The following is a 21,944-nucleotide window of genomic DNA, read 5'->3' as shown; positions in this document are numbered from 1 at the left end:
GCAGTGGCTATGCTGCATTTTTCTATATACGAGGTGTGTGCTCGTGCTCGTGATTATGTCAATGAATACTATAGTGCGCCGTATGGCTAATACGAGCCAATCCAACGATGAACGCCGTACAGAAGTTTCATAAAAGTGCCTGAGCAAAACATACGCATAATTTGTTCACCACAACAGGGCTTCATCACAAAAATATTAGCGCCAATGCCAATAAATCATCTGCACATCCTATGCATACTTAAAATTTCACTGGCGTCATTCATTCGAGGAATGTTCGAGAGAATCACATGCCATTGCCTAAAAAAAAGGTTTGGCGCAGTTTGCTGACCCGCCGTCTCCCCGAAAAAAAAATTTCGCTGTAAATTGGTAAATTTTTAACAATAATTTTGACAGCTGTCAGAGCACGATTCATTTTTCAATTGTGAGCAATGTAAGCGAGCGTGGCCAACGCGCGTCCAATACCGCATTTGATTATTATTGCCCATGGCCCAGCATAGACCGTTTCCTTAGTAACGTCTTTACGCAATGTTTGGACAATGAATCCTAAACATAAACATAGCATATGCTATATTAACTATATGCATAGTGAAACAGTAAAAATCCATCACTTGATAGATAACCACAATCACAATGTAATAAAACACACAAACAAATACAAAATTTATATAAAAAAATAAAATTAGAACTCCTATCCTTGACATGATTTTCGCCGACTTTGACCGTCTCTTGTGATATTTACACGATTCGTGTTGTCTAGATGAGATCGACAATAAAAAAACGCCAAAAAAAAAGAGAGAAAACGCAAAGATATGGACAACATTGATCACGGCGGAGCCGACGACAATGACGCCGCATCAAGCTTACCATCGACATTTGTCTGGATTGATTCTGCCGATGCGCTATCCGAATCAGCTTCTGCCTTCGCCTGATGGACTGCATCGTCCACATTCGCTCCAGATCCTTCGGTGTCGGTCTTACTCTCGCTACTCTGTATCGCCTGCGACGCCATCGGTTTGGTCATACACGGCACACTCGTAGGTTGCGACTGGGGCCGCATTGGAGTCTGCTGTGTCGGCTGATAGGGTTGTTGCTGAGACGGCTGCTGGCCATACTGCACATACTGCTGCTTTGGCGAATAATACTTCTGCTGAAAAGGAATCTGGCTATGCGGATACTTGTTAAACCCTTGATGACTACCGTTACTCGACATGCTATTCAAACTCGCGTTACTGTTACTCTGATGTACGTTCGCGGTTGGCCGTATATTGAGGTTCTGCATCTGTTGATACAGCGGCTGTTGGGTCGCATTCAGGCTCACGGCCGGCTGCTGTGGTGGCGCCGGATACGTGTGACTATTGGACCCAAAACGCGGTAGCAATTGTTGCTGTTGGTATTTGTACGCGGCACTCTGTTGCAACTGGTCTGGAGGAATATAAAACTGCTGCTGCGCGGCCGTGTACTGCGCCTGTAATTGCTGCTGTGCATATTGCGGATATGAAGGTGCTCCGTATGTGGTTTGTTGTGCAGACGAGACCGGTGCGAGATATGGCGGACGCTGTGCGCCGTAAGGCTGTTGTTGCACAGGTTGTTGGTACTGACCGTAGTTCCGGCGTTGACCGTTCTGCGCGTCAAAACCGCCGTAAAAATCTGGCTGGCTTTGGTAGCCATTCTGGCCGTACTGTTGGTATGGCGACCCAGTGCCTTGCTGATATGCTTGCTGTTGTGGTTGTTGCGAGTATGCTGCGTACTGCTGCTGCGGGACTTGTGGTCGGGGAACGTTGTATCCTGTCTGTCCGTTTGGCACACTAGCAACATATGGTCGGCCATACTGACTGTACGCATGATCATTGCCGTAGCCCGTCATATTGTTTGGCGCGCTGTTTGTCATCGCCGGACCAGGCGTCGGAATACCGGTCACGCCACCATTGTACGCATGTGGTGGAGTGTACGTGTTGCGATCGTAGACCTGATAATACCCCGATCCGAGCGGAACATACTGTGATCGTCTAGGAAAATCTTCGTCGTCGGCCGCATAATTGTTGCTCGTCTTTCTATCGTTCCCACTCTGCGCGTTGCCAGCACTACTCCCTTTGCCGTCTTCATCCTCCCGGTCCTTCTCATCATCTGATCCCGAGACTGACGATTCCGGGAAATCCTTGAATATTCGCTTCCGAGCTTCTTCATACGCAGCAGTCCTTTCTTCGAAAGTCGTGGCAATTTTCACATTCCCGCTGCCATCTTTACTATTCCCGGCACCAGACTCATTCGTAACACTCGACGCCTCCGATTTCGTGTCGCTGCCGGCATCATTTATCGGCGTCTCGCGCCGCATGATCCTGATGCCGCCATTCGGAGTAGTCGACTTCATGTGCTCCCGATCGATCGTAGACATGCTATGCCAACTCTATTGCCAAAGCCCTGCTGCAGCTGCAGATGCTTTCTCTGCTTAGGATCCGGGCCGTCAAAAGAAATACACCGCTTTATCCTCCGCAAAACACTCGCGCAGCACGGTAGTCCTAATCAGGTCGCGGGATCGTGTGATCCAATTGCGCAGAGATAAAACACTATGTCAGGCGTCTTCGCTCTGCTCGTCGCTGCCACCGGCGCCGATTCCGTGGACTTTTTGTTGCACCGAATACCCAATTGCGCAGTCCTGTTTGGCCCTAAGAATCCTGTACTGTATACACTGACGTTTCTTTCAACGGATTGCCATCCTTGTGTTGCACGGTGCCGACGATGGCGATGTGAAAGTGTGTGCTGGTGCGCACTGCGTTTTGGTTGTTTCGACAAAATTATGCATCAACGCGGCGCTCGGTCCCTACAGCTTTTGTAAGGTGCCAGCCATATATTAGGTTCTTCACTCCGTATTTGCGTGTATGTACACCCCGATGGACCCGAGGATGCAGCAGTTACGAATGCGATCGGTTTAACTACACGATATATTACTAGATGACTACAATATTATTGACCGTTAATATTGGCCAAACGAATGGTGTCCACGCAAGCAGACAGTCACTCATTTCACATCGCACACCTCTAACTACATACAATCTCGCAATGTAAAAGCTAACTGCCTTATTCTGGCATACATTCCTGCAAGAGCAGTCTTTCACTGGAGGTCACTGAAACTAACCAAATCAGTCAAAAAGTCCTGCTAAATTTGAAGCGACGGCGGTTCTTGTGACTAGAGTAATGGCATACTTTTGTAGGAACATGAATGAGATTCTGCCTTCAGCATTTATCTATTCTCAATGTAGTTACAATCAACTATTTCACGTGTACTTCGAGCTTGTAATCGGGGTCCTGGGCTTTCATACTAATGGAATTTATCGATAAATTATTGAGCGATATCGGCCTAATCCGCGGCGACTACCGCGGCCAAAATCCGGTGCATCTGCATCCGTAAATGTCAAACTTCGCCGCATTAAAGCCGCGGAGCCTAAAGAACCAAGCTCGTCCATACGATTTACAGACCTCTTTGATAGAGGGATGACCGCAGTCGAATCATTAATAGACACTTTGATTTCCTTACCACCCGCGCATTAGACGATCAGAGTGTAATCATTTGATGCAGGATTGTTCCTGACCAGATCGTTTAGAGAAATATTTGGATTTATCGAATTTTGTCTGGTTGCTGAATCCGTGCTCCAAGATGTCAGGCTCTCCACAAAATGATGCGGAAACGGTAAGTGTTACGTTGCCCTCCTTCCTCGAGAACTCACGCGCTCTTCGCAGCCAATTGATCACACCTTTCATATATGTCGGGTATTTATTCCGTATAGAAGCTCATTTGTAATCTGTACTTAGATTCGGAGGAAGCGATTAGCAAAGCTCCAAGGCACGCAACCAGAAAAGACCGCCCAGCCAACGGACCGATCCCCTACGCCATCATCGTCCTCACAGACCACCACGCCAACCAGATCGCAGCCTGTGTCGCCTTCATCCTCTATTTCCGTTCCGGCGTCAAACCCATTCAGCGCGATCGGGGGATCATCGTCTGAAACTCCTACGATCAATATCATTCCTGTTACGAATAAGACAGCGACTCGGACGGGTACGGCGTCAAAGAGTGCAGCGACTACTAAACAGGTAGAGTTTCCGACGTGGGCAGATGTGACTTTGTCGAAAGTGTTTGAGTTTACGCTTAAGGTATGCAACCGTGCAAGATACGTACCTGCACTGTCTTGCTAATCTCGAATAGTCTGAGGAAAGTGGGAAGTTGATATATTTACAAGATGTTGCCACTGAGATTGAGGAAAGTGGAAGTGGTGAGTGTATAGGAAATTAGCATTGTTCGCAATAATGTCTTTTAACAGTTGTCAGCACCCAAGTTGTCTATGGAAACGCTGGATCGGGCATTACTGGCTAGACTAACGGAGATCCCAATCAAGAGTCCGTTCGACTACTTACTATCTTGCTGGCACCAGCTCGACAACATCCGCCGAACCATTCGGGGGACCGATCCCGACAAGACCAAGAAGAATTCAGTCTTAAGCGAGGCGCGCCGGCTATGCTCTGGATATGCGGTTCTAGCTGTGAGCATGCCGGAGATGTTCAAGTAAGAAACGTCTTTATATAGATCTATTAGATTAAATCTTTAACATCTGAGTAGCTCCGAAACGCCCGTCGATCTTGTGTCGCTATTACTCGAAAAGCCTGACTCACCCAAGGCAGTGCCGTTGGAATTTCTTGGTTCGATGATCCAGCGCTCAGTGGAGGATGAGACAATTGAAGATTTTATCGCGCCAGTGCTAGAAAGGCTGAGTGTGGGTCTACGCGCGTTAACCATGGCCGATAGCTACCAGCAGTATTTTAGAGTGAGTGGTTAACCGTGCCGACCTTGAGATGAGTGCAGCTAATATCGGCGTATTAGGCGATACAAGCACTGGTTGTTCACAAGCCTGTCGCTACGGTTCTAGCATCCATGCCCACGTTCTTGCCTTCAGACGTGACAGCGGTCACGATCGAGCTCTCCACAGTCCTTGGTCCTTTTTTCCGGATATCACCTGTAGATGCCAAAGTTGCCAATACCTACTTTGCAAACGCCAAAGAACGGCCCGTATCAGATATGAACTCTGCCGTCACTGGTCTCCGGACAGAGCTTGCAACAATCCAAGACGGACTTGCATTTGTCGTCGACAAGATTGTTCGAGCGTCGCCTGAGTCGCGTGAAAGGATGTTGCAGTATTTTGCAAAGGTCATGAATTTGAATCATAAGCGACGGGCGATGCAAATTGTCCCTGGAACTGTGTCTACGGATGCGTTTATGTTGAATATAACCGCTGTACTAAATAAGTTGTGTGAGCCGTTTGTTGACGCAACTTTCTCTAAGGTAGACAAGATCATGATGATTTGTGGAAAATTACGCTAACGCGATGCCTAGATCGACCGAATAGACCCGCTTTACTTCAAAAAGTCGGACAGTATTGACATTAAAGAGGAGGTCAAGCTCGACGCAGATCAACAGACGTTCGACGATTACGTCGCAGAACGTGTACAAGGCGCGCCAAACTTCATTTCCGAAGTGTTTTATTTGAACGTAGCTAGCCATCACTACGGCCTCGGCGGTGCCATGCACAATCTAGGACAATTGGGCAACGACATTAAAGACCTGGAGAAGCATTTACAGCAGCTGGAAACGGAGCAGCCTAATTGGATCAATTCTCCTCAGGCAGCGTTGTTGAATACTACGCTTACAAGGGTTCGGGAACAGTTGAATAGTGCACTGGCCTTTCAATATGCGTTAAATGCGTCTTTGCAGGATCGGCAGTGTATGTCGCGGTCGTTTGCGTTTTTAATGACGATGGCGACGTGGTTGGTCAGGCTTGTGGATCCTGAGCACAGTCACCCGCAAAAGTATATCAAGCTACCACTAACAGCTCCCTGCCCTGACATGTTCAAGAACTTACCCGAGTACTTTGTGGAGAACATCACAGGCTTTGTCATCTACTTTTCGCGGAACTATCCTCAGCTGATGTTCGAGCAAACGCATGCGGAACTAGTCACGTTCGCAGTCACGTTTCTCCGGACGTCGTCCTATATAAAGAATCCGTACCTGAAAGCGAAGATTATCGAAGTTCTGTTCTATGGGACTCTGAGCCAGCCAGCATATAAGAATGGATTCCTTGGCGACACACTCAACTCACTGCCACTTGCGATCGAGCATTTGTTCCATTTGCTGATGTCATTTTATATTGAGATTGAGCAAACTGGTGCCAGTTCACAATTTTACGATAAGTTCAACATTCGATATTACATTTCACAGATCGTCAAGTGTATCTGGGAAAACCCGATTTACCGTGACAAGTTGGAGCAGGAAAGTAAAGTTGATGTCGATTTCTTTGTTCGATTCGTAGCGCTGTTGTTAAATGACGTTACCTACCTGTTGGACGAGTCGCTCTCGAAGCTGGCGGACATTCACCGGTTGCAGAGTGAGCTGTCGGAAAAATCCGCAATTGCACTGTCGCAGCAAGGGCGGACTGAACGCGAGCAAAGTTTGTCAGCGTCAGAACGGCAGGCGACGTCGTACATGTCGCTCGCGAACGAGACTGTCTCGATTCTGAAGCTGTTCACTAAAGCCGTTCCGGCGGCGTTTGTGACGCCTGAGATCGTCGACAGATTGGCGGCGATGTTGGACTACAATCTCGACGCCCTTGTCGGACCAAAATGCACGGGGCTGAAGGTGAAGGACCCGAAGAAGTACCACTTTAATCCGCGCGAACTGTTGTCTGATATCGCGGACGTGTACCTGAATTTATCCAGTGAATCTGCGTTTATCTTAGCGGTAGCGCGGGACGGGCGATCGTACCGCCGGGAAATCTTTGTCCGCGCGTCCTCGATTCTGGGCAAGTACGCATTCAAGTCTTCCCAAGATATCGATGCATTGACGAAATTCGCGGACACGGTCGAACAAACTAAATTGGCGGAAGAACAAGGCGAGGAAGAACTCGGCGATATTCCGGACGAGTTTCTAGATCCGCTGATGTACACGTTGATGGAAGATCCTGTGATTTTGCCCAGTTCGAGTGTGTCGATTGATCGCGCGACGATTAAGTCTCATTTGCTGTCTGATGCCACGGATCCATTTAATCGTATGCCGTTGAAATTGGAGGATGTTATTCCAAGTATGGTGCCTTAAAGAGTTTGGAAGATATTCGAGAAGAGTGACTGACTAACCACAACGTCTAGACACGGAGCTGAAGAAGCAAATCGAGGAATTTAGACAGTCGAAACGGTCAAAAGCAGTTGAAGTCACGGCCGTGGCCGGTGCCGCTTCACGATTAGACGCAGACGGCGACATGCAAATGACAGACTGATTTTTGTGTCTTGTTTTGTGCAGGCATTCCCCCATGTTGGGCTGCATCATTTCATTTTAGTGTTAGGGAATGTTACGGACAGATGCATGTACACGTTTGATTTGATGATATTAGGGTAGGTTTGTCGTCTTTTGAGCCACACATTTTCGTTGGGTACTTGTTAGTTCGGTTTTGTTCATATGAAGAACTATAGTTGGTCGTTCCGTCATAGGCACATTCGTGTCAGAAGAAACACCGGTAGAATTGGTAAACTAGCAAAGAGAGACACGCATACCACATAATAAATGCATTCTTTACCCCACACCGAATCTGTGAAATGAGTAATGACTTTGTCGCAAGTTATCGTATCTCACGGTGTTCTCCGCGCCAATGACGTGAGCACGTATTCGACCGAGAAAGTTGATTACAAAATTAGATCCGAAACTAACCATAATAGTAACAATATATAAATAAAAGGAAGAGCCAAATAATATATATAAGAGAGTAAGAGAGTAAGAGAGAGAGAGAGAGAGAGATAGAGAGATAAAGTAAGTACATACGACAAAACTAGGAAACACACTCATACACATTTCTTTATGACAAACCAACAAAAGCACGCAAACACAGAAAAATAACATACGAGAGGATAGTAAACATTAGTTTAGCAGAAGAGAAATATATAGTAAGAACATTACACGACGCTAGCACAAGACAAAAAACCACACAAAAACATAGAGAACACACGCGCACATGCGCACACGTTAGACCTTAACAAATGAGAAAGCGCAAGGAAATATAGTAGCCAGGACTGTGTAGGATGGGAAAGATGAAAGCAGTGATGATCGTGAAAGGCGAGAAGAGGAGTATATTACAATATTAAACATTTTGATCGCTTGGTCTTTGTTCGTTCAAGCAGCGCGGCTCTGGTCGCGTGCTCAAACACTTCGCGGACACCCTCATGGGTCCGGGCAGAGCATTCGAGGTACCTAATAGCACCAATCTTCTGTGCAACTGCATCACCCTGGAAAAATTGAGTCAGTAACCGTCATCATCAAGGCAGTGGTGACCAATATACCTCTTGCGTGCTGACAGGTCGCTGGGAAGTCTTCTGCAACTCCTCGATCGTCTTGCTGTCATGTCTGAGATCCTTCTTACAGCCAACTAAGATGATGGGCAAGTTCTGGCAGAAGTGCAAAACCTCGGATATCCACTGAAACCGAGAAATTAACATCATAAATCAAAACGGTATTAAATATGTCAAGAAGGATGGCGTACCTTCTCCTGAACGTTATCAAGGGAGTCAGGAGAGTCGATAGAGAAGCAAATCAAGATGACGTTGGCATCCGGGTAGGAAAGAGGGCGTAGACGATCGTAATCTTCTTGACCAGCCGTATCCCACAAAGCCAGCTCGACATGTCGACCATCGACCTCGACATCAGCTACATAGTTCTCGAAGACGGTAGGGACGTAGACCTGTAGCGAATGTCAATACTACCATTCTCTAACCACATATTGGCCGTGACCGCTGCTGCATAATCTTGAAACACTAAATGTCACGCAGTGGGGAGAGATAGAGTGTAGCTGCTACTGACCTCAGGGAACGTTCCCTTGGAAAAAACACTATTTCATGTGTTAGCATTACTGTACGGGCACTGATACCCCGAAACATTTGATGGAAAAGAAAAATGCGCGATTTTGACGCGGAAATCACAACGCAAATATCGTCACACGCCCCGAGTCCCAGTGAGTTTTATCGGTGATACGAACGCGAAAATCAAAACTGGCAGTGCTGCATGGTCCCGTGTTGCGTGGCAGTAGTCTTGACGATAGCAACTGGCCGGTCGAAATAGTTATAGTGTGATAGGCATGGAGGAGCGATAGAAGAAATGACAGCTGATGACGATAACACGCAGGCGAAAGCGGCCGGCCAGCCCCCGCTTGGCCCTCTGACAAGCGCAAGGTTGTCGAGTAAAGGCCATGGACAGACAAGTGACAATTAAATACAGATGGATTTCCGCGACGGTGGGACGGAGGACGCAAATAGTGAGGGAATGGATGGAGCCAATTTAAGTAAAAAAGTAACATACATCAAAAGACAAGTTTTTCCACATGCACCGTCGCCGACGATAACGAGCTTGCGGCGGATGTCGCTGGTTTGCTTCGGCATTGCTGAGGAATTGCGTGTGAAAGAGAAATAGTAGCGCTGGACGAAGGCTGATGGGGGAGAGAGCTAAGCTGAGCTGAGGAGATTGAGTGGGAAAGGCAAGGAGGCAGAGAAATAACGCTGAGACGAGAGAGGACTGCGGAAGGCACGCAAGCAGCGGCGCAGGGGCAGCCGCCTACACTCATTCAGTCCTATGTACTTAACGCATATACGTTTCTAATGCTGCGGCGTATCAAATTACTCTATATACGTCCTTTCCAGTGCCGCATCGACCCAGTATAAGTTAAAAATAATATTACGCAATTTACTACAACACGCATCTCGTGGCCGTAAATAGTAATTACAAATTATTATCATTATTGTGTTGCATTCTGACGACTACCAAACATCGCCCACGCTCCAACATAGAATAATGAATGTAGTCTCTAAGCCACAGCCAACTTCGTTATGCCGGGTAATCCCTTCTTGCGAGGTTTCTCCGTCCACCGTCTTCAAACGATCTAATTATGGTTGAACGCGTTCGCGCCGCGTCGCCTACGAGTCTCGCGTCTCGCGTCTCACGCGTTTTCGTGGCAATGTCTGTCGACACTCTCACTCTCGACATAAACTGCAGTTGGTTGTCCTTACTACTAAATGTTTGGCGTCTCTGGATTATAAATACGCCATAATTACGTGGTCATCGACACGTGAGCTTTGCGCCGCACGGACCAGTGTGGCACTTCGTACAACACTCACAACACCACTGCACTTATGCACTCTCCGGGGACTAACTTAAGGTCCTGAAACAATTCTTAATTTTTTTTGGAGAACGTTCTCTAGGTCTGGTATACACACGACTCAAACATATCTTCACGCACACGTCTCAATGACACCAATAAGACTATTTTCGTCAAGAGCTGTCTGTCTAAGACAAAATGCAATTGACCTTCGAGGATTCTGCTCCTCCGCCTCCGCGTTCAGCCATATCGGATCCGCACCCGTGTTCATCCCCGACACCGTCAAGCTCATGCTCGACGTACACAATAGAGACGATGATCGCGATATGACTCCGCTCATCGTCACCGGCCCGAAGGGGAAGCTGCAAGTTAATGTTCCATCGTTCGCACGATTAGACCTTGTCGACAATGGCAAAAAACTTGAGGTCAAAGTTGCGGACTCGCAAGTCAAGATCCAGCGACAGATGTGGGGCACTCTGCGGTCACTAATAAACAACCAAGTCACCGGTGTGTCGGAAGGGCATGTCGTTATTCTGCAGTTCGTTGGTACTGGTTATCGTGCGGAGTTGCTGCCCAGCGGACGCCAGGTCAGCGTCAAGGTCGGACAGACCGGCACTACGCTTTTTGATATTCCTGAAGGGGTCACCGCGCTCAACCCACAGCCTACCAGACTTGTGCTTGAGGGAATCGACAAACAGATCGTTAAACAGTTTGCAGCAAACATTCGGGCATTGAGGCCACCGGAGCCATACAAGGGAAAGGTGCGTATACCACACTATATCGCGATACATCTCGTCGCAATCGTGCTTACATACAGTCTAGGGTATCTTTGTGAACAACGAGACCATCAAGATGAAGGATAAGAAGGTCAAATAGGCATATACACATATTTCTATCTTGTACAGTAAATTCGGTTGTATGCAGAAGACCACCCAATCTTGTAAATATTGCATTGTCTATGGATACAGACAAAATTAGCTTAGCTCTCCTGCAGGACTTTCTGAACAGCCTCGAGAACTTTTGGTTGAATGGCCTTTGAGGCCGCTACGATGCCTTTATTCTTCTTCAACGTCCGCCCTTGTGAGAAGTCCAATGGGTTGCCATACATATCCGTCACAACGCCGCCGGCTTCGGCAACCAGCAGATTTCCGGACGCGTGGTCCCAAATCTTTTCTTCATATGTAGCACTCACCGGCAATCGCAAGTAAATGTCGCCATCGCCACGAGCAATGCTCGCATACTTGGCCTGTGAGTCCATGCGGACAGAAGGCTTGGTTATCCCGAGCGATTGAGCGATCATTGACTGCTGGCCGTGCGAACTGTGGCCTGCCTCGACACTCTCGCAGAACGACGCGGTCGACGGGTCGGTCAGTGATCTCATGCTAATGGGCACCGCCGAGTCAATTGGTGATGCAAGCGGTCGCTGTTAGTGTTAGCAAACACGTCACTTCCCATACCGAAAACAACAAAAATACATACCGAGAAAGCACCTTCGCCAATAACGGCCGAGAATATCATACCATTCCCAGAGGACTCATCGGCGGGGTCAACCAACAAATTCGGGCAACCGATTACACCCACGACGACCGTTAAATCCACAATCAACGCCAGACAGACAGCAAACTGGCCACCTCGTAAAAAACCTTTCGTTCCATCTACCGGGTCAAGCGCCCACATGCCTGTGCAAGATATTAGGCTAAGTCCATATTGTCCACGCACTGGGCAGAAGAAACTACATACGTTTAACCTTGCCGCCCTCGAATCTGCCCCAGTCGATGTAATCCAACACCTTCTCCTCACTCTCAACTTGGCCAATCTCAGTCTGATAATTGTCAAAACCGGATGCTTCCTGAACTAACCTCCACACATGTTCGCGCAACCCATCGTCCTTCCGTAAGATAGAAGAGTCTTCTTCGCCGACGACAGGATCCTCTGGGAACACCGTCTGTAGCGCTCCAATAATGACTGCCTGCGCGCCAAAGTCAGCGACTATGTAAAATTTGTTAGTTTGACGTTTCAATTCTCTATGTAACGACGCCGTCGTGTCGCTCTTAATTTGGCAAGACGCACCGGTGACAGGCGAGTGATCGCTCTTGGAGACACTGCCTTTTTGCTGCGATTCTGACACAATGCTAGTCAATTTGCAGGCGCGTTCAACGGCCAACTCAGCTATACGTCGTTCGTGTGCGTATAGTGACATCGCCCTGTCGTGTTTATAGTTATATATATTTAACTGATGACGACGGTAGCAACGAAAGAGTAGGTTTCCTATGAGACGGGTCGTGGCTACTACTGTCGAAATTCTCGGCTGATTGAATCCGTACTGCCTTAATGGACACCAGCGTCTTACGATATGACTGTCGTGATATGTAGGTTAATGATGGACGTAGTAAACGTTGGTTCGATGTGGCTGTTGATACCTTGACCGAAGAAATCTTTGCAAACCAACTCCCAAACGCCGTGGGAAATCTGACAACAATGACGGTCGGCAGGCAACACAGACAACGCGTTTCAAGCGCAACAATCGACAACTAAAAACAATTGGCATAATGTCCTCCGCAATTTCTAAATCAAAGACACCACCTCCGCAGACATTAGATATCTCCAAACAAAAGATCAACGATTTACTTAACCTTATCAATCCTTTCGCACCGCAATCCCAACTCTCCGGAGCATCCACACCGTTACCGTCGCAATCACCTCTTCGTTCGGGCACTGCGTCACCAGGGACATATTCATCTCCCGCGAAACGATTTCGACGGCGTCGTGCGGAAAAATTGAAGAGCTGCAATATCGTGACGTCAAGGTCAAGAACACCAATATCCGGGGCGTCGAGCGATGCACAGCCCATATACGCACCATGGAGTAGAGACAAGCTACTTAAGCGCATGTCGACATTTCTACTACCAGAAAGTCCTTGGAACTACGATCCTACGAAGAGCATTACATCTCCATTGTTATGGTCACGATGTGGGTGGGTATGCGCCAGAGATGAGCTCAACGGGAGGTGTGTCGTGAAATGCGAACTATGCGGCACGTCGTGCTCATTCGAAGATATTACGAAAAATATTGTTCCCAGTAAGTTGATAATTGTTGTAGATTGAATTGACAGGTAGGGCATGCTAACGCTGCCAGGTTCCAAGGGGATATTTGAGGCAACCAGGACGATCAAGACTACGCATGCAGAAACATGTCCTTGGCGAAAACGAGGGTGCGAAGGTGCGTCGTTGAGTATTATTTGCGTTTACTTGAACAAATACTTATTCTCAATGATTAGACAAATTGTACAGTTTGTCATTATCTGTAAATCTCGAGAAGTCGCAAAATGATTTCATAACTAGATTGCAACACCTAATGCTCTCGCCATTCCCCACAGCAGTCGATGTCGTTACGCCTGCCGCCGTCGACAGGAATGTCCTCACAAAGTACCAAAACCGGCTCGGCTTCGAATGCCAATCCGGTTCCGAGAATCAGAAATTCGAAAGAGCATTTACATTGGCTCTGGCGGGCTGGGAGCCCACAAACTCCGCGATAAAATGCTCGCAATGTTTCCAAACCTACACGGCAGGCGAAACTACAAATTCTGATGCAGTCAAGGGCCATATAGGGTATTGTCCATGGGCCAGCGCGATCGGCGGACCTGATCCAGGGTGGAAACTATTACTTGCAATTTTGAAGAGTAGTACGAACATGGATGGTAATGGTAATCAAGAGTCGGAGTCAGTTGATAATCCGATATCTTTGACGCACGGTATGCAGATGGTAGATGAGGAAAGCGAAAAGGAACATGACAAGGAGAGGAAAGCCCGGATTGAGCGTCTGAGAGAGATGTATATATACAGACCGAAGAAACCAAGGAAAAGTAACTTCGGGGCTAGCACTGTTATAAGATAGACAGCAGTTATATACTGATTGATATTGCATATTTAGTTGTGTAATGCATTTGAATGGCATTTCCGATAGCCAACGCATTTGCACTTATATTTTGATGTAGTACTCGAAAGGTCTAATCTATAACGACCAAACATAACGACGCGTTCAAAATGTCCTCTAATGACCAATTTTATATGATACACAAATGATTTTCGGATTAATAGCCCTGGAAAGCAGGTTGCGACTTGCCATTGCTTTACAGCCCTTTCCCATAATTGCCGGAGTCGTAAAAGTCCTGGATAATCTTAACGATCTGCTCTAACGCAGCCAGCCAAGTCAACAACTGCTCCTTGACTGCGTCGTAATCGCTACCGAGCTTGGCATAGAAATCCTTTCGGTATGGGCAAGCCTTCATGGCGAGCTAAGCGGTCGTCAGCGAAAACCTGCATAAACACTGGCCACCAACGAATGACAATATCTACCTTAAACACTGGTCGAACGACCATATTGTGAAACTTGATTAGTGTCTCATTGTACGCCTTTGTAAAACTCTCGTTTAATTCCTCAGTCGACTCGATGTTCTTTCGTAGTGCGACAGCAGTGAGATGGAGACCGCTATTATTCACGTCAGCAACACCATGTTCGTTCTAATTCCCAACTGCAAAGAAGTAGTCAGCATACCGAGTCAACCATAGTAATCCCTGAGTCGCAGTCTTGTTCTTGTTGACCTTTTCTGACAAGACAATATCTTGCAGGGTTGCCGAGATAATGGGGTTGGCGAGCTGCCTATCTCTAATTTTCTTTGTTGATCTTGTCAATTACTCGTCTTCATAATCTAGATGTTGCGTAGAGTGCGAAATATTTCTCACCTTTATGTTTCCGTTCATATCCATCTGGACAACGCTAAACGCAGTCGATGCAAGAAGATCTATAGATATAAGTTCCGTTAATTTTAAAATCTCACCCCGTGCTTCATCGCGAAATACACACCAAAAAGAGCAACAAGAGACTCGGCAGCCTCTAGAAATTCGGTCGTGCTGACCCTACCGGCCTCGACAGGTACGTCGGCAAACGACCGCTTCATTGTCACGAAGAATGTGGGAGTAGCCATCTTTATTTATTCTCGATGTATGATTTAATTCAGAGTATACAGAAGATAGCTTGCGACAAAAAATGAATTATATCGGGGACCCGGAGAAAATTGAGAAATGTAGCGATGCAACTGATGTCCAGGGTAGTAAGTAGATTGCTAGTTGGACAGCACAAGGAGGGGCAAGGTAGGAGGCGTCGTTTGCTAATTAAAACCACGATGGCTTGCTTGTTCGGACCTCACAATCGACCGCGAACCCAGCGCGTGGGGCTCACAAAAAAACCTTTACGGTAGCTGTCGAGGGTTTCTCTGCGCACGCTTGCAGGGTAACTAACGTTAATCTGAATTAATTCGCGTCGAGTATTTTGCCACTAATTAATCTTGGCCACATTTTATGTTGAACTGCTAACTGAAATTGACTGGACGAATGAGCGACTATTATTGCTATTATTTGGCATATATGCAAACTTCGCGGTAACATATGAGTTGTAGAATGTAGATCCCGTGCATTCAGGGGCCGCACCAGGAAAAGCTGTCACTGTCGTATATTCCATTACCACTTCAGTTCATTGGGTGAAGTGATCGTTTAAACAATCACTCGCCGGACAATTGTTAATCATGGAATGTATAGCTCCTCAGACGTCAAACTGCATTAAAAGTAGTTTACATATTGGAGCACGAGACCAATATATAGAGTGGCCTGCGGCGCGTCCACGACCAATTTCGCATTCCGCTAAACGCGTCTTGACCTTGACTACTGTGATCTGTGCGTTTTCCTCTCGGTCTTCTTATATCTAGGTTCTTATTCTCTTTTTTTTTTTCCCTTTCTTTCCTTCCCTCTTTCTTTCTTCTTCTTCTTCTTCTTCTTTCTCTCCTTTTGTTTTCAAAATATTGCAAACAAAAAGGAGCAGTTTGTATCGTTGTACACTGTATCCTTAGTTTTAAAATTTGTTGACAATAAAACGTCATTATTTCGCTCTGAAACTTTTGCATTTGTTATCACTCAGCATCTCATCGCATCAACCCCTCGCCATACATATATTTGCCAATGAAAGACCATCAAGCTCGTCTCATCCAACTCTCTTACGAGAACAAAATCCTCACATTCGGTGACTTCACACTCAAGTCAGGCCGCAAGTCGCCGTATTTCTTCAACTCGGGCTTCTTCTGCGCAGGTGATGTCTTAGGTGCTGTTGCGGATTCTTACGCGCAGACTATTATTGATGCTCCTGATCTCGAGTTTGATATCATTTTGGGGCCGGCGTATAAGGGTATCCCGCTTGCCGCTGTCACTATAGTGAAACTTGCAGAGAAGGACCCCGCAAAGTACGGGAAAATGGAATATGCCTACAACCGCAAGGTGAGATTGTGCACGTGAACTGCTTCCAGTCTGCTGGCAGTCCAGGACTGTTCGAAAGGAGATCCTGGATGGGCTCTGTGACTGATATATGCCTGAGATTGGAAGGATTTTAATGTTGTACATAGGAGAAAAAGGATCACGGCGAGGGCGGCAACACCGTCGGTGGTTCATTGAAGGGCAAGCGCGTCTTGATCCTCGACGACGTCATGACCGCCGGCACCGCTATTCGAGAGTCCATGGCACTTATCAATGCCGAGGGCGGTATCCTGGCTGGTGTCGCGCTTATTCTCGACCGTCAGGAGCGTATGGTTGATTATGAGCACTCCATGATTGCGCAGGTCAAGAAGGATTATGGCGTCCCAATTTATAGTATTATCACTCTTGATGATATTGTTCAGTTTGCGAAGGGCAAGTTGCCTGAGGAGGATATTAAGAAGATTGAGGATTACAGAGAGAAATACAAGGCGCATCCAATTGCGGAGTGATTTTAGCCATTCATGGGCCATCGTGGGCATCTAGAAGCAGGTTTTCGATCGTAGTTTGGTTAGGTTCTTTGTGGATGTTATAATAAACCTCTTGCAAAAAAATGATTTGGGCTAAGTTATCTATGCATTGAATGTAATCGAGGTCATCGCTAAGAACCTGTCAACCTTGCAAGTTCTAGCGATCACCCCAACTGTCACGTGCCAAGGATTACCAGTCAGGTGATTGGCTTCCTTGCGGTTTTCTGCTTGCCTCGGTATTATTCTGGATCCATTCAGTCACGGGCTACGATGACGTAAGTCTAGGGCCTGACCCCACAGTGCCCACAACTCACAATTAAAATGCCGTCGGGAACAATTCATCCTTAATAATAATATCGGGTTCTCGCAGCGCCTGACCAAAAAATAAACCCGGCCTTTACCGTTATACTCTGCCCCTCTGCCATTCCCGTTTCGACGAATGCGCCGTTGTCATAAGCTAACAAGGCCCCTCTTTTATCACAATAACCGCAGGTACTTCCCTGCGAGTGGGATATAGTGGTCCTTTTCCTCGCAGTTTGCAAAGACAATTCCGCATATCTTCAGCATACTACAGCCAGGTCTACACAAGAAATGTCGTTCATGGGATCTTCAGCGGCCGACTGCGCCGTCGGTCGGAACCCGCTCTCACATTTAACAAAGCATATGGGGCAAGATCAGTCCCTTCAGCGGGATAGATTCGCGGGACCATCCGACTCGGAATCCTCAAGTGCTCCGGGAGCTAGCATGCGTCTCTCACACGGCCAACCAATCAGTGCTAATGATCGCGAAGTATGTTGTATTGTCTCTAAGCCAATCATTATGACCATTGGTTAATTATGGAGCAGATGATGGAGCGATTCATGTCGTCACAATCCTCCTCGCCAGCCCCTCACGATGCGTTCGCGTTCGACGCCATGCGACGAGAAGTCATAAATATTAGCAGCCCACCACCACTGTCTCAGCAACCGCAGTCCCACGGATCACCGGCTCCGTCATTCCAGCAGCGATCTATAAGCGACGATCGCTGGGCGCAAGACTTCCGGGCTCCTCAGTTCGCGGGAGCGCAAACTTCGAGAGTGAGCGAATGGATGCCAGAGTACGCGATACCAAGCTCTGCTTCTAGTTCAGGTATGCCAACATATGCGCAGCCGCGAATGGGCTACGGCATTGGCTCCATGCCAATGGCGGGACTGTATAATTCCGGCATGATGTACAATCGAACGCACATGCCTGGTGTGGCTGGATTTGACCCGGGGGCTACAGTGTCACATGGCAAAGGAAAAGGACGACTAGTGGAGCTTGATTCTGCGGATTGGGAAGAACAGTTCAAGAGCATCGAAGCCGAGCACGAACGAGATGACACAACTGAAGACGCTGTTCAGCACGAATTGAACTTGCGTGACTTGCAGGAGAGTTATACCGGAGAGACATTGGACGAGACATACCATGGTGATTTCGAAAATATCTGGCGCGGAATCCAGGAGCAACATATGCACGACGGGACGGCCCAAGAGATCGGCAATCAGAACAATATCGATCTCACATACGAGAATTTATTCGGTGGTGACCGATTCTTAGAAACGTCAGATTTTGACCAGACGAATCCATTTGCTGTTGAAGGCGTAGATGGGGAGCTACAGATGCCATGGGACAGGGACTTCGAGGAGTATGCCACTCTTCGATCTGAAGCTGGTAATTATCAATACGAATTAGATAATAGATATGCGGACCCTGATATGTCCGACCCCTTCGCTGAAGGTGTCAGGATCATGGAAACTGGGGGCAATTTGAGCGAGGCTGCGCTTGCATTTGAAGCCGCTGTCCAGAAGAACCCGGAGCATATCGAGGCTTGGGCTTTGCTGGGTGCTGTGCAGGCACAGAATGAGAAAGAAGATCCGGCAATCAGAGCTTTGGAGCGTGCAGTGCAGCTTGACCCTAACAACCAGTCTGCGCTCATGAACCTAGCTGTTTCTTACATTAACGAAGGATACGAAAACGCTGCCTATGCTACTTTGGAGAGGTGGATTGCTACGAAATATCCAGATATTGTCGCGCAAGCCAGAGGCCAGCCGCCTCAGCTTTCCGATGTTGACAGGTTCCGTTTGCACGACAGAGTTACCGAGCTATTCTTGAGAGCTGCACAGTTGTCGCCAGAGGGTATGACGATGGATGCCGACGTGCAGGTTGGTCTTGGTGTCCTGTTTTACGGCAACGAAGAATATGATAAGGCCGTGGATTGTTTTAATACGGCTTTAAGCGTTAGACCAGACGATCCGCTCCTGTGGAATCGACTCGGCGCTACATTGGCGAACTCACACCGCTCAGAAGAAGCCATCGAAGCTTACTACAAGGCACTGGAGCTTCGACCATCCTTTGTCCGCGCACGTTACAATTTGGGTGTCTCGTGTATCAATATCGGTTGCAATAAGGAAGCTGCGCAGCATCTTCTTGGCGCACTAGATATGCATCGTGTCCCCAACGGTCAAACCGAGCTTGGAGAAGACGACGTGCTTGCTAATCAGAGTACGAACTTGTATGACACACTTCGACGTGTGTTCCTGGCGATGGATAGAAGAGACTTAGCTGATAAAGTCGTGAACGGTGTCGATCCCGCCGTGTTCAAAGATGCCTTTTAATTAAGCAAATATGATACAAGAAGCAAGGCAGATTCAGATGGAGTTTGTGGACGTTATGTGCTTGATGACTTTGTTATAATAGTTTGTAATATAGCTCCTGCACGGATTATGATGGAAATGCTTCATGGTAAATATGCTAGCAGTTATCTTATCCAGAAAGACACAAAAGGTTACATCACCTGTGTGTTTCCTGTCTAGTCACAAACTAGTGTGGTCGGTATTTCAAGCCCGGTAAATAATGCCTGATGCACGAATTGCCTGCAGCTTCCCAAAATAAATAAGAATTGGATGTGAACCTGTAGCGTGAGGCACCGAGCCTCTTTGGCGGGAGTTTAGCTTTTTGAGAAACCTTGTGTGGGAATGCGTCAGGCGCGTTTGACGGGCCCTCGACGTTCGTCAACACTTGCCTGGCCAGACACTTTCTCGCGCACACATCGACAAGTTGATAGATATCGGCTTTTTTGGGCGTTGGCTATATGGTACGTGGTTAGAGAAAGCATCACGTCGCATTTGGCAGACACACACTTGCACGTCGCAGCAAGCGATTTTCAATAGACTGCCACGGAGTACCAACCACATACAGTCGGCATTTTCTCCTCACTCACTAAGGAAAACTACAATAGCTCACATCACCCACGTCAATAACGTGTTCATATTGGCAAGCATATTACCTGGTAGACTCTAATTTATTCTACCGTCATAGTATAAAGCAACCGAGACAAAAATGAAGGATAAAGACGGCTATTTATTCTCGCCCGCATCGCGAACGTCACGCATGCTTAATCGCCTACGACGACTACCGACTCGACTACGACAGGTTTTACTGCGTCGCCGCATTTTATTCGTGCTACTTCTCGTCGTGCTATGTTACTCAATATTTGCAAATAGTGGCGTTCCATTTTTCCCTCGATTTCCATGGGGGTCGAGTAAATTTGTGATCATCTTGGCAGTCAACCAAGGGGGTGGGGTCATGCAGTGGAAGGGTCCGAAGGAATGGGCGGTTGAGCGGACGAGTATTGCGAATAAGAAGGCATACGCGGATCGTCATGGTACGTTTTCGTTGTGGGTGACGTGCCTTAGTTCAGAGACTAAGAATCTGTGTAGGATACCATTTGGCTATACAAGACATGTCGATCAAGAAACGATACGCACACGTATGATTTTTAAGTTTACCAGTATTGGATGAATTGATAAATTAACGAGCGTGCTAGGAATGGCGAGAATCGTGGGAGAAAGTCGACGTGATCCGCCAAACAATGAAGCAATATCCTAAAGCTGAATGGTTCTGGTGGCTGGATCTCCACACTTACATCATGGAGCCGTCCATTTCGCTTGAAAAGCAGGTTTTCAACCGGCTTGACAATAATACATACAGGAGTTTGATAGACTACAATCCACTCAACTTGCCGGTAGAGATTCCGTTTGTGGATAGCAGTCACCAGATCAATCTCATTGTCCCGCAAGACTGCGGCGGATTTAATCTCGGTAGCTTCTTGATCCGGAGGAGCGAATGGACAGATTTCCTGCTGGATATATGGTGGGATCCAGTTTTCTATGAGCAGCGACATATGCAATGGGAGCATAAAGAACAGGATGCATTAGTAAGTCTTTTGCACTCTAATCCACCTATCACTGAAGATTGAGATTAACACATGTTCAAGGAACACATGTATTCCAACCAAGCATGGATTCGAAGTGGGACAGCATTCATTCCGCAACGACTAATAAACTCCTTTCCAGACGGTGCCTGTGCTGAACAAAGAGGGGACAAGCGCATTTTTTACAACCAAAATGAACACGACTTTGTTGTCAACATGGCTGGCTGCGAGTGGGGTCGAGACTGTTATGGCGAGATGGAGCATTTCAAGAAGTTATCGGCCTCATTGCAGCAAAAATCATGGTGGTGGCCGTTCTCGAAATAGCGACCACATTTAGAACGACACAATTAGACGGGAAAAACTTGAATTTGCATGTACAAAACGAACGAATGACTTTCTACCGAGGAAATGTCAAACCAGGAGTTGAGTGATATTGCAATGGTAGTGCTGGTGTTGTGTGTAGTGATATGGGCTGTGTACAGTATTTGTCCGATGTCGTCATAATATTGGTAAATAATTTGTAGTAGTAAGTTGGTGATCTCTTCTTTTTTTTTTTATTTTCTTGTAATTCATCATGTGGGTATATTGGTAATTGTAGATCTGGCCAGCACTATTTTGTTATCATTAGATTCAAATTAAATCATCTCTATCATTACATTAATTTACAAAATGCAGTCCAAATTGTCTAGTCGTTTCTGATGCGCGATTA

General features: G+C 47.0%; 10 protein-coding genes across 10 annotated transcripts; 6 read left to right on the top strand and 4 right to left on the bottom strand.

Annotated features, from left to right (window-relative positions):
* Nucleotides 1–477: 477 nt before the first annotated feature.
* On the bottom strand, nt 478–2,817 carry V1513DRAFT_451107 (uncharacterized protein). The gene has a single exon (XM_066898918.1). The coding sequence runs from the start codon at nt 2,390–2,392 to the stop codon at nt 824–826; it is 1,569 nt and encodes a 522-aa protein (XP_066751636.1). The 5' UTR covers nt 2,393–2,817; the 3' UTR covers nt 478–823.
* Nucleotides 2,818–3,493: 676 nt separating this feature from the next.
* V1513DRAFT_404419 (ubiquitin elongating factor core-domain-containing protein) lies at nt 3,494–7,617 on the top strand. Its single transcript, XM_066895582.1, has 8 exons — nt 3,494–3,685; nt 3,808–4,149; nt 4,202–4,268; nt 4,324–4,558; nt 4,613–4,817; nt 4,874–5,332; nt 5,384–7,124; nt 7,189–7,617. The coding sequence occupies exons 1-8, from the start codon at nt 3,653–3,655 to the stop codon at nt 7,314–7,316; spliced, it is 3,210 nt and encodes a 1,069-aa protein (XP_066751635.1). The 5' UTR covers nt 3,494–3,652; the 3' UTR covers nt 7,317–7,617.
* A 546-nt stretch (nt 7,618–8,163) lies between these two features.
* V1513DRAFT_433391 (P-loop containing nucleoside triphosphate hydrolase protein) lies at nt 8,164–8,793 on the bottom strand (the record flags this gene model as incomplete). Its single annotated transcript, XM_066896442.1, has 4 exons — nt 8,164–8,316; nt 8,371–8,505; nt 8,571–8,768; nt 8,791–8,793. The coding sequence occupies 4 exons, from the start codon at nt 8,791–8,793 to the stop codon at nt 8,164–8,166; spliced, it is 489 nt and encodes a 162-aa protein (XP_066751634.1).
* A 1,477-nt stretch (nt 8,794–10,270) lies between these two features.
* On the top strand, nt 10,271–11,137 carry V1513DRAFT_419292 (mitochondrial 54S ribosomal protein uL6m). The gene is made up of 2 exons (XM_066895904.1): nt 10,271–10,936; nt 10,998–11,137. The coding sequence occupies exons 1-2, from the start codon at nt 10,325–10,327 to the stop codon at nt 11,049–11,051; spliced, it is 666 nt and encodes a 221-aa protein (XP_066751633.1). The 5' UTR covers nt 10,271–10,324; the 3' UTR covers nt 11,052–11,137.
* A 17-nt stretch (nt 11,138–11,154) lies between these two features.
* On the bottom strand, nt 11,155–12,375 carry V1513DRAFT_472849 (uncharacterized protein; the record flags this gene model as incomplete). The annotated part of the gene is made up of 4 exons (XM_066900175.1): nt 11,155–11,598; nt 11,655–11,854; nt 11,916–12,164; nt 12,246–12,375. The coding sequence occupies 4 exons, from the start codon at nt 12,373–12,375 to the stop codon at nt 11,155–11,157; spliced, it is 1,023 nt and encodes a 340-aa protein (XP_066751632.1).
* Nucleotides 12,376–12,577: 202 nt separating this feature from the next.
* V1513DRAFT_451089 (C3HC zinc finger-like-domain-containing protein) lies at nt 12,578–14,206 on the top strand (the record flags this gene model as incomplete). Its single annotated transcript, XM_066898917.1, has 3 exons — nt 12,578–13,253; nt 13,311–13,394; nt 13,453–14,206. Coding segments are annotated over exons 1-3 (1,225 nt in total), but the record flags the coding sequence as incomplete, so codon positions are not given.
* V1513DRAFT_404407 (glycolipid transfer protein domain-containing protein) lies at nt 13,927–15,354 on the bottom strand. Its single transcript, XM_066895581.1, has 5 exons — nt 15,039–15,354; nt 14,918–14,976; nt 14,730–14,848; nt 14,531–14,663; nt 13,927–14,469 (listed from the first exon to the last, which is right to left on the bottom strand). The coding sequence occupies exons 1-5, from the start codon at nt 15,157–15,159 to the stop codon at nt 14,305–14,307; spliced, it is 597 nt and encodes a 198-aa protein (XP_066751630.1). The 5' UTR covers nt 15,160–15,354; the 3' UTR covers nt 13,927–14,304.
* Nucleotides 15,355–15,948: 594 nt separating this feature from the next.
* Nucleotides 15,949–17,085, top strand: V1513DRAFT_451083 (phosphoribosyltransferase-like protein). The gene is made up of 2 exons (XM_066898916.1): nt 15,949–16,498; nt 16,624–17,085. The coding sequence occupies exons 1-2, from the start codon at nt 16,187–16,189 to the stop codon at nt 16,981–16,983; spliced, it is 672 nt and encodes a 223-aa protein (XP_066751629.1). The 5' UTR covers nt 15,949–16,186; the 3' UTR covers nt 16,984–17,085.
* A 264-nt stretch (nt 17,086–17,349) lies between these two features.
* Nucleotides 17,350–19,881, top strand: V1513DRAFT_451081 (uncharacterized protein). Its single transcript, XM_066898915.1, has 2 exons — nt 17,350–17,790; nt 17,847–19,881. Exons 1-2 carry the CDS (start codon nt 17,593–17,595, stop codon nt 19,635–19,637), a joined length of 1,989 nt encoding a protein of 662 aa, XP_066751628.1. The 5' UTR covers nt 17,350–17,592; the 3' UTR covers nt 19,638–19,881.
* Nucleotides 19,882–19,988: 107 nt separating this feature from the next.
* V1513DRAFT_480906 (galactosyl transferase GMA12/MNN10 family-domain-containing protein) lies at nt 19,989–21,881 on the top strand. Its single transcript, XM_066900343.1, has 4 exons — nt 19,989–20,686; nt 20,742–20,791; nt 20,849–21,238; nt 21,299–21,881. Exons 1-4 carry the CDS (start codon nt 20,362–20,364, stop codon nt 21,557–21,559), a joined length of 1,026 nt encoding a protein of 341 aa, XP_066751627.1. The 5' UTR covers nt 19,989–20,361; the 3' UTR covers nt 21,560–21,881.
* Nucleotides 21,882–21,944: the final 63 nt, after the last annotated feature.

Source organism: Lipomyces chichibuensis (genome assembly GCF_038497645.1).
Source record: "Lipomyces chichibuensis strain CBS 12929 unplaced genomic scaffold V1513scaffold_38, whole genome shotgun sequence".
Lineage (NCBI taxonomy): Eukaryota > Fungi > Ascomycota > Lipomycetes > Lipomycetales > Lipomycetaceae > Lipomyces > Lipomyces chichibuensis.
The sequence above is the reverse complement of the archived record's forward strand: the minus strand, read 5'-3'. Positions and strand labels throughout refer to the sequence as shown.

What these genes read in the sequence shown, in the direction of transcription:
- V1513DRAFT_480906 (XM_066900343.1), top strand. Translation starts at nt 20,362, where the DNA reads ATGAAGGATAAAGACGGCTATTTATTCTCGCCCGCATCGCGAACGTCA. An exon ending in GGCATACGCGGATCGTCATG is followed by an intron (nt 20,687 to 20,741) that starts GTACGTTTTCGT and finishes GAATCTGTGTAG; the next exon opens with GATACCATTTGGCTATACAA. An exon ending in ATAAAGAACAGGATGCATTA is followed by an intron (nt 21,239 to 21,298) that starts GTAAGTCTTTTG and finishes CACATGTTCAAG; the next exon opens with GAACACATGTATTCCAACCA.
- V1513DRAFT_419292 (XM_066895904.1), top strand. Translation starts at nt 10,325, where the DNA reads ATGACACCAATAAGACTATTTTCGTCAAGAGCTGTCTGTCTAAGACAA. An exon ending in CGGAGCCATACAAGGGAAAG is followed by an intron (nt 10,937 to 10,997) that starts GTGCGTATACCA and finishes CATACAGTCTAG; the next exon opens with GGTATCTTTGTGAACAACGA.
- V1513DRAFT_404407 (XM_066895581.1), bottom strand. Translation starts at nt 15,159, where the DNA reads ATGGCTACTCCCACATTCTTCGTGACAATGAAGCGGTCGTTTGCCGAC. An exon ending in ATATGAACGGAAACATAAAG is followed by an intron (nt 14,849 to 14,917) that starts GTGAGAAATATT and finishes AGATCAACAAAG; the next exon opens with AAAATTAGAGATAGGCAGCT. An exon ending in TCGTTCGACCAGTGTTTAAG is followed by an intron (nt 14,470 to 14,530) that starts GTAGATATTGTC and finishes ACGACCGCTTAG; the next exon opens with CTCGCCATGAAGGCTTGCCC.
- V1513DRAFT_451081 (XM_066898915.1), top strand. Translation starts at nt 17,593, where the DNA reads ATGTCGTTCATGGGATCTTCAGCGGCCGACTGCGCCGTCGGTCGGAAC. An exon ending in TCAGTGCTAATGATCGCGAA is followed by an intron (nt 17,791 to 17,846) that starts GTATGTTGTATT and finishes ATTATGGAGCAG; the next exon opens with ATGATGGAGCGATTCATGTC.
- V1513DRAFT_451107 (XM_066898918.1), bottom strand. Translation starts at nt 2,392, where the DNA reads ATGTCTACGATCGATCGGGAGCACATGAAGTCGACTACTCCGAATGGC.
- V1513DRAFT_404419 (XM_066895582.1), top strand. Translation starts at nt 3,653, where the DNA reads ATGTCAGGCTCTCCACAAAATGATGCGGAAACG. An exon ending in CACAAAATGATGCGGAAACG is followed by an intron (nt 3,686 to 3,807) that starts GTAAGTGTTACG and finishes ATCTGTACTTAG; the next exon opens with ATTCGGAGGAAGCGATTAGC. An exon ending in TGTTTGAGTTTACGCTTAAG is followed by an intron (nt 4,150 to 4,201) that starts GTATGCAACCGT and finishes AATCTCGAATAG; the next exon opens with TCTGAGGAAAGTGGGAAGTT.
- V1513DRAFT_451083 (XM_066898916.1), top strand. Translation starts at nt 16,187, where the DNA reads ATGAAAGACCATCAAGCTCGTCTCATCCAACTCTCTTACGAGAACAAA. An exon ending in AATATGCCTACAACCGCAAG is followed by an intron (nt 16,499 to 16,623) that starts GTGAGATTGTGC and finishes TGTTGTACATAG; the next exon opens with GAGAAAAAGGATCACGGCGA.